The sequence below is a fragment of the Artibeus jamaicensis genome, unplaced genomic scaffold (assembly GCF_021234435.1).
Source record: "Artibeus jamaicensis isolate MK-2021 breed Jamaican fruit bat unplaced genomic scaffold, CSHL_Jam_final contig_513, whole genome shotgun sequence".
Classification (NCBI taxonomy): domain Eukaryota; kingdom Metazoa; phylum Chordata; class Mammalia; order Chiroptera; family Phyllostomidae; genus Artibeus; species Artibeus jamaicensis.
The window spans coordinates 686794-695685 of NW_026521867.1; the positions used below are offsets into that span (position 1 = coordinate 686794).

Here is an 8892-nt window from a genome sequence, read left to right on the forward strand (position 1 = left end):
AACACATTCTCTGTGCACAACTGGTGGGGAAGACTTGGGTGTACACACTAATGTCTACATGCACTAGCCTCCTACCACACACACAAACATACAAAAAGAATGCTTCTACAGATTTGTACTTTTCTGGAGTGCCACATACACAAGCAAATACACACAAATTCAGGCTCCAGCCCCCACAGCCACAGGCCATGCTCCAAATTGGTAAGTGGTTTTTACAAGATTGAAAAAGAACATTAGAGGAAAAATGAAAGAAAAGATTGAGAAAGAGCAAAAAGAAAGGTGCGATTTCCCAGCCTTCACTTTGAAGAGCGTCCATCACTTCCTACTAGAGGATCTCCAAACTTCTCTAGCACCCCTAAACATGCAAACACACTCTCCCTGTCTATTTCACCAGGTGTCTTTTCATCCGTGGAAGCGCCTGGTTAGCTGCACAGGATGGAGGAAGTCTGGGAAGGGAGAGAGGAAGGGAGCTGTGGTTTCTTCTTGTCCTGTTTACCCCACCTCCACTACTGAAACCCCTTTTGGACCCCCTTTGCCCTTCAAATGAGGAAAGAAATCATAGGGGGGATTTTGCTCCCTTTTTGACATTTAAAATAAAACAAAATCGTTTTATTCATTGACATTCTTCATTTTTCTGTGTGCTGGGTATGGAAGCAGAACTTGGGGACACTCACTTTATTTCATAGACATGACAACGTCAATGGGCTTCAGCGGGGCCTCTTGCCCCAGGAAACTGCACAGCTGAGAACTTCAAGGCAGTAGAAGTGAACACTGGGTGTCCCCAAACTCCCATACCTTTGGCCCAATGCCCACTCCCTTCCAGGTAGATTTCCTCACGGCTTCCTGTCAGCCCACCTCCCTGCCACCTCCACCTGGCTATCTGTCAAGCTGGAAGAAATTTCTTAACTTCCAAGTCAAAAACAGTACCCCCAAAAGGACTGCCACAAATGTACTCACATGAGCACACATATTGCTCCCTACACATACAGCCCCTTTACCCACACACTTGTACACACAACTCCCCTGCTGGTATTTCCTCACCCACATGCCTAGTCTTAGGCTTACTCCGAATCATCAGGACCCCTCACACACTCGCGTTGGCCAACATTTGCTCACTTTCAGCACTCACACACCTCACTCCCACTAACACCGACTTCCCAATAGTATGTTCATTTTCAGACCAGAGAGAGGATCTGGCCCCAGGTCGGGGTCGCGGAGAGCTGGCAGCGCTGGGTGCAGACCATCCCGCGCAGGCCTGGCCTGGAGAAGGTGGGGAGTGGGGGGACAAGCCAGCGCGCAAAGCGTCTCCTAATCCAGCCCAGAGCTCGTGGGCCGCGAGTGCATTTATCATCCCATTACTGTAACAAATCCGGGCTCCACTACATGAAAGGTAAAATGAATTACCGACGTTAAGCCGTCAATAAAGTCATTTCTGTAAATGGTGTCTCCAAAGGGCCGCCGCATTATTCAGCTGGCTTTATCAGCTGGCTGGAAATTGCGTGGAGGAGCCGGGCGGCGCGGCGCGCGGGGCCGCTCACTTTGATTAAGCGTCTTGCCAGCACGATGTGACAGAGCTTTTGACCAGGGTTTTATTCACAGGCCTGTGATGAACGCCAAGCTGATCAGGCGGAATGAAGAGTAATTAAAACCTATAAATTATCTTCCGCAGCCCTTCTCGAGGCGTCTCCTGCAGGCGAGATAAGGCGTCGAGACCCTATTTACGGCGCTGAAAGGAACCGCGGTGCACAAAAGCTACGCGGCTAAATAGGATATTGATAGTGTCCTAATTAGAATTTAATTAAGTACCCACGCTCGCTTGTGGGATAAAGATTTCAATTTTGTGAACTTAAATATAAATAAAATCCCACCCCCATTTCGGGGGAAAAAGGGTGGGGGTACCGAGAGATTTCGGGGAGCCCTTGGATGTACAGCTGGAGTGTCTCCAAGGTGGGTTTGAGGGGCGGCTTGGGAAGATTGAGGAGGGCAGGGCGGACCTGCTCAGCGCAGCGCTCGGAAGAGTGGTTCTCGCTGCCCTCAGGCCGCGCGGCAGCGGGTCTAACAACTCCAGCGCTGGAGTAGAGAAGACCTTCGGCTGACCGGAGACAGTCAGCAATGCGAACTCCCGCTCTCGACCAGCCCCTCAGAGAAAGTTCAGCTACTGAGCCGGTTCTGCTGGTTGTGGTTTTCGCTTTATTTTTTCCGTACATCCTGTGACTTTTCTGAGCAGGAGGGATTATTTTGCATGTTCCCCACTAGACAATATCTTCCAAGAGATCCTTTCTCTCTCAGCTGTCCTAGTTGAAGATGGAGGTCAGGGTGAGCAGGCTCTCGGGAGCTCCAAGAAGACATCCCCGCGAAGGCCACAGTTGAGGGAGCCTTCTAGTCGCCACCCTCCCCTGCAGGTTGTAGCGCACAGTCGGACTTGGCCCTCCCAAACCGCTCAGCTCATAATCCCTGCGCCGGTGTCCAGCACCTCACCTACCCGCCCCCCCCCCCCAGCCTGGGCGATGAAAACAGAGAAAAAAAACCTAGTGGACGCTGACGGATCTCCATGAGCGTGGAAGAGGCGCAGGTCCCCCCAGTCCACCAAAGCAGTGTTGGGGGAAACATGCAGGAGCAATCGCTGGAAAGTCTAGGTAACAGGGAAGAAACTCGCTGTCCCGTCATTAGCTGGCTAGGGCAAACACCTGGGTTGCAGTACTTTGATTTCACTTTGCAGGGAAATTTAACAAGGAGGTTGCCCTGAACCCAAAATCTCGGGCCTTGGGCACATTCGCATCCTGACTTGCTTGGTCCAGGGGCCTGTGCGGGATAACTCTGTGATGCCTGGACCGCTTCGACTCCCAACAGTCACGGAAGGAAAAGGCACCGGGCTCGAGCAGCAGTTGAGCTCTCTCGCTCCCTCTGGGCCTGGCTTAATGGCACCAGAACATCTATCTCACGGGGGTTGTTGAAGGTCCGGACAGGGAAGGGAATGGTACGGACACCCGGTTAAGAACACCTAGTGCAGCGGGCTGTCATGAATTGCAGACCTACAGATGGTTCTAGAGAGGCGCAGCTGGCCTGTGGGGTTTGCTGTTTGTGAAAAATAAACTGCTTCTTTGAAAGTAACCAATTCTAGGTCTACTTGACATCTCTCCGACCTTCCTCGTTTTACTCCTCCCCTTCACAACACACTCGGACAGTGCCGACTTCCACCCTTCAAAACAGCAGGAAAAAAAAGAGAGAGAGAGAGAAAATGCAAGGCTGGGTTCCTTCGGCTTGCGGTGCAGGAGAGCAGAGGTCCCAGTCTCCTGACCGCGCACCCGGCGCGCATGCACCCGCAACCCTACATTTCTCCAACAAGTTGTTTATGGAGTTGCTTCTGTATTTGCCTACACCTCGAAATCCACCCCTCCCTGTCTCCTTTGCCCCTTGGTAGGTCTCTGCGTGAGAGAGTGGGAGGGGCTCGGGTGCGGGTGGGAGAGGGCGGGCCGGACGCACCCAGCCCACTTGGAGTCGCCCCCACTCAGCCCGCGGCCGCCTCCTCCGGATTATTTATCCGCAAAGTCCCGCGCTCACCCATTGGGCCGGGGCCCGGGTGTCAGCGCGAGTCCTGGCTTGCCATTGGCCCCGCACACGTGCGGCCCTGACTCACGTGCTTCCGGTTTGAAGGCAAAAAGTGTGCCTGGGTGATTTTTTTTTTAAGCGAGAGAGTTTGTGCAAAGATCCGAGCTGTCAGAGATTTAAAAAAAAAAAAAAAAAAAAAAAGGCAGCTCGGCGCTGGCGGAGACGCGCTCTCCCAGCAAAAAAACCAAAGGCGATTAAAGGCGCTGCCAGCCTCGCGCTCTGGGCACAGCTGAGCGTGACACTCCGGGAAGTCAAATCCCTCACTACTGCCTAGGAAGATGGCTAGACTTTAAAGCCTGTTTCTTTTTTCCTTTAAGATAAAAATTTCTTGGAGATTTTTTTTCCTTCTTGCTTTCTTTTTTCTTTTATTGCCTTTTTTTTTTCCTTTTTGGCTGTGGCTTTCTCCCCATTTAAAACACATCATTGAATCTGGCTGCAGAAAGAAAAAAAGAAATAGCCAAGTGTCTCCATATCTGGATGTCTACAAATTAGAGAGAGTTGAGACAGCGAGATCTAGCTGCTCGATAAGAGCGAGCGAACCAGGCCAGGCGCCTGGGCTTCCCCCCCTCCCTTTTTTTCCCCCTTTTTTCCCCCCTTCGTGCCTTCGCTGGGGTTTCGCCGGCCTTCTTCCTCCGTGCACCCCCGCGGCCGCTGGCAAAGTGGGGTGGGAAGCGAGGCGGGGGGTGGGGCGGGGGCCGGCGAGGCGGCCCGGGCGGCGGGGCGGCGGAGCATGGAAGAACAGCAGCCGGAACCTAAAAGTCATCGCGACTCGGGCCTCAACGCGGCCGCGGTGGCAGCAGCCCCGGGCAGCCTCAGCTTGAGCCTCAGCCCCGGCGCCAGCGGCAGCAGCGGCAGTGATGGAGACAGCATGCCCGTGTCCCCGCAGCCCGTGCCCCCCTCGCCGCCCGCGGCGCCCTGCCTGCCGCCCTTGGCCCACCACCCGCACCTCCCCCCGCCCCCGCCGCCGCCGCATCTCGCAGCGCCTGCTCACCAGCCTCAGCCCGCGGCCCAGCTGCACCGCACCACCAACTTTTTCATCGACAACATCCTGAGGCCGGACTTCGGCTGCAAAAAGGAGCAGGCGCCGCCACAGCTCCTGGTGGCGGCGGCGGCTGGAGGAGGCGGAGGAGGCCGACTCGAGCGTGACAGAGGCCAGACCGGCTCAGGTAGAGACCCTGTCCACCCGCTGGGCACGCGTGCGACAGGAGCCGCCTCGCTCTTGTGTGCCTCGGACGCAAACTGTGGCCCACCCGACAGCTCTCCGCCAGGCGCCGCGGGAAGCGCCGGGGCGTCCAAAGCTGGGAACCCAGCAGCTTCGGCGGCGGCGGCTGCAGCGGCTGTGGCAGCGGCAGCAGCGGCAGCTACGGCCAAGCCTTCGGACAGCGGCGGCGGCAGTGGAGGCAGCGTGGGGAGCCCAGGTGCGCAGGGTGCTAAGTATCCGGAGCACGGCAACCCTGCCATCCTGCTTATGGGCGCAGCCAACGGCGGGCCCGTGGTCAAAACTGACTCGCAGCAGCCCCTCGTGTGGCCCGCCTGGGTGTACTGCACACGCTACTCGGATCGTCCATCCTCTGGTGAGTACCCAGCCCGGGGCTGAGCCTTGCCACACGGCCCTGCTTTCGCCCCAGAACTCTTAGCCGCCGTGCTGGGGAGAGCAAACCCAGCATTAGGAGCTCCCTTCTCTCACCCCTGCTTCCTCCTGCTCAGTCCTGATCCCAGTCATAACCCAGGGCTCATAACTCAGCCCTGATCCCAGTGTGCACCCAGTTCTGAACTTCTGGCTTCTGCGGCCACCACCCGGGAGGCTACAGCTCACAGCACTTCCTGGAAGCTCAATCTCCATCCTTCGGTTTTTAACTCCGAGCTTTTTGGGTCTTCTTTGTATTTTACCTGTATTATTAATATTAGGAAAACAGAGTCAGTCACTGTCCCCCCCCTCCAGAAAAAGGGGTATTTAGAGCTGCCGGGAAGATGGGCCTAGTGATTGGGGTCTCCAATCCCGCCAGCCTGGTCCTGCGGAGGCCGAAATCCAGCAAGGCTTTGATCAGTGAAATAATCTTCGTCTTAGTGTTCTTGCAGACATAAACACCATCTCGATAGTTTCTGTGCAGCATTCATTTACACAGAGACAGATTTGAGAACACACAGGAAAAGAGGAAAGCATCTGACCGGTGTCCCTCTTCCCAGGCCGGTTAGCCAAGAAAGTCTGACCCGGGTGGGTAGAATCTATGGAAAGGCGGTTGCCAAAACGTAGGGAGCCGAAGCGCCTGGCTCCTGGTTCTCCAGAGCTGACAGACCGATGGTGGGAGAGGAGAGGACAGGTCAGGCTCAGGCCAGAAATCGGAGCGAGGACCTGGGAGCCAGCCTTCCACAGCCTCTCCGAGGTGGCTCGCACACCCTTCTCCTTCCTTAACTCCTTCCTACCACACACACATCTGCTAGTTAGCAAATCTCCAGCAGCCGTAGGCCCCTTTTTCTTTATTTTCCTTTGGCCGCTTTTCCTCATATCCCTTGCGCTCGGAGAACTCAAGGCCGAGATCTGTCCTCGGAGAGGAGAATGAGGCCACTAGGCCCGGGAGAGGAGGCTAAGGCCTGCCTGTCTCTCTGGCCCGCAGCGCCAGGTTGGCTTGTGGGTGCTACGCGGAAGGCGGCAGAGACTCTGGCCTGCGACTTGGTTCCGGGCACCTGGGCCCCCGCACCAGGCCCTGCAAAGCGTAGCCCTGCGCGCAGCTCTGCTCCGGCTGCAATCTAAGCCGCCCGGCGGGTGCCGGCCGGCCCAGCGCGGATCGATGCGCGCTATCAGCCCCCGCCATCTCAGCCCGGTTATTGACACGTCGGGCTCCCTGAACCTCCGAAAAGCTGCTTTGATTGACTCGCCTGATGGATAGAGTGATTGAGCTGTCAGGCCCTGCGACTCAGGCTGGCCGCGAAACTACGATTTTATTACAAGTGTCCGTGCCTCTGCGTGCGCGCACACACACACCACTCTAACAACGTCCAGGACACACAATGCAGTGAGGCCTTTCTGGGGCTGTGCACATTTCCTGGATCATCTCTGCCTGCTCAGCTAATTACTAATCTAAACCAAGGCCTTTCGTCCCCTACCCAGCCCGCCTGCCGGTCCTCTCCCACTCCGCTCCGTAGTGGGCCTTGTCTTTGTTCTTGGCCTCTTTCCTTCTTAGTTGAGTGGGGAGGCAGGGTACTGCCTCCTTCTCCTGTATGGGCAGTTAAGGAAAATGAACCTCAAGCCACCTAAGCCTCCGTGGATGACCAAGCCTAGACTCTTTTGTCACTGGATGGATGGTGACTCCAGGTGCTGGCCTGCCCCAGGAGCCAGCTGCAGCTTGCCCCTTTGTCACTAGGTTTGGAGATGCTGGTGAAGACCCCTCTTGCCCGACAGTTTTAGAGATTAACAGGCCTGAGAGGGACGTAACTGGGTTCAGTACACTCCCAAAACCGAGACACGGGGCCCAGGAAGTAAAGTCCAGAAGACTGGGATATGGAGGCCGTCTCCCAGCTCTTCCTCTTCTCTCCAGGCCAGGTCCATAGCAATCCTCTTACGAGCTGAGTTTTAGAGCAACTTTCCCTTCCTAGGGAGGTGACCTGTGGCCTCTTTCCATATCCTTGTTAGGGACAAAGCACAGAGGTTTTATTTTGTTTGTTTTTGGTTTTGTCCCCCTGTCTGCATTCCTCTGTCCCTATTTTGCTCATAATGGAGGGTGGTGGCAGGAAGGATGTAGTCTCATTGTAAATGACATAGGTGGGCAAAGAAAGCAGATCTGACTTGTTTTTGTCATTCAGAAGTTTTCAATTCTGAAATTGCAGCTTATGTGTTCAAAAGAGATAAAGGAGACCCTGCCTCTGAGGCTGGGTGGAGGAGCCGGGAGGGCTCTCTCTTTTTTACTGGCATCATCCAAGGAGCATAGTGGAGAACCCAGTGGCCATGTGGTTAAGGCATGCAACTGAGTGAAGGCCTTATCCCCCCTTCAAAGAAGGGAGTGGTCAGTGTCTTTCTAGGACCCTGGAAAAGGTGTCTTTAGGCCAACAGGGTAAAAAAAAAAAAAAAGGAGGTAGAGTAGATACTGAATACTTTGGAACTAGTTAAACCTTTCACAACCCTTTCCCTATCCACTTGTTTTCTGGGGTAAATAGCCATAAGCAGTTGGGGGGTCTTATTGTAGGTGCCAGGGAGTAGATGTGCTTCTTCAGAAGGAAAAGAGGATGGCGATTCCTCTGGGACGGTCCTGGCTTAGTGTCTTCACTGCCCCAGCCTTGAGCGTCTTTTTATTGCAGAGCTGTGGAGACAGCAGGCCCCTGACCTCCAACTTTGGACCGGGCAGGTAGGGGATCCAAATATCTCTCCATCTTGGATTCTGTGATTTAAGCCTGACACATGAATGTTCTGTTTTGAATTGGGGTGTGAATTCCACAAAACAACCTCTGCCAGTTTTCCTCCGCGCCTTTCTGGCCCCGGAGAAGGGAACCCAGTGACCCCAGCGGCCAGGCGGTAGTTGCAGGGGCTAGCCGCTGGGAAGGAGCCGGGGCGCAGCAGGGCCTGGTCTCTCACCCCGGAAGCACGGGGCGCGATCCCCGCTGCGCTCTGCAAGTCTCACGGCTCTCTCCGTCCTCTCCCCCTCCCCTCTGTCCTCCCCCCCCCCCCCCCCCCGACCCGGCCCTCTCCTCCGCTGCAGGTCCGCGCACTAGGAAGCTGAAGAAGAAGAAGAACGAGAAGGAGGACAAGAGGCCTCGGACAGCGTTCACGGCCGAGCAGCTGCAGAGACTCAAGGCGGAGTTCCAGGCGAACCGCTACATCACGGAACAGCGGCGGCAGACTCTGGCCCAGGAGCTCAGCCTCAACGAGTCGCAGATCAAGATCTGGTTCCAGAACAAGCGCGCCAAGATCAAGAAAGCCACAGGCATCAAGAACGGCCTGGCGCTGCACCTCATGGCGCAGGGACTGTACAACCACTCCACCACCACGGTCCAGGACAAAGACGAGAGCGAGTAGCCGCTGCCGGCGGAGCCGCAAGGTCCGGCCGCCGCGCCCGCGCCGGAGCCCGCGCCCCTCCGGGCAGCGCCGCCGCCGCCTTGCCGGCCCAGCTCCCGGGAGAAGAAAATCAGCGCAGAGGAGAGAAGGAGCCACAGGGGAAAGACAGAGCGCTCCTCGGAATGGAGAGTGACGTTCGAGTACAACGCAACATTTTTTAAAGGGAGAGAGACTCAGACAGGTGCTATTGAAAAATAAGATCTATTCTCTGTTCACAGCATAAGGGACGAAACTGC

General features: G+C 55.7%; 1 protein-coding gene across 1 annotated transcript; it reads left to right on the forward strand.

The window, feature by feature from the left end:
• Positions 1–4339: 4339 nt before the first annotated feature.
• On the forward strand, positions 4340–8617 carry EN1 (engrailed homeobox 1). Its single transcript, XM_037154092.2, has 2 exons — positions 4340–5183; positions 8301–8617. Exons 1-2 carry the CDS (start codon positions 4340–4342, stop codon positions 8615–8617), a joined length of 1161 nt encoding a protein of 386 aa, XP_037009987.2.
• The last annotated feature ends 275 nt before the right edge of the window (positions 8618–8892 follow it).

Bases quoted from the DNA above. Each gene is read 5' to 3' on its own strand.
- EN1 (XM_037154092.2), top strand. From the start codon at position 4,340: ATGGAAGAACAGCAGCCGGAACCTAAAAGTCATCGCGACTCGGGCCTC. The intron at 5,184-8,300 runs GTGAGTACCCAG...CCTCCGCTGCAG, and splicing joins CTCGGATCGTCCATCCTCTG to GTCCGCGCACTAGGAAGCTG.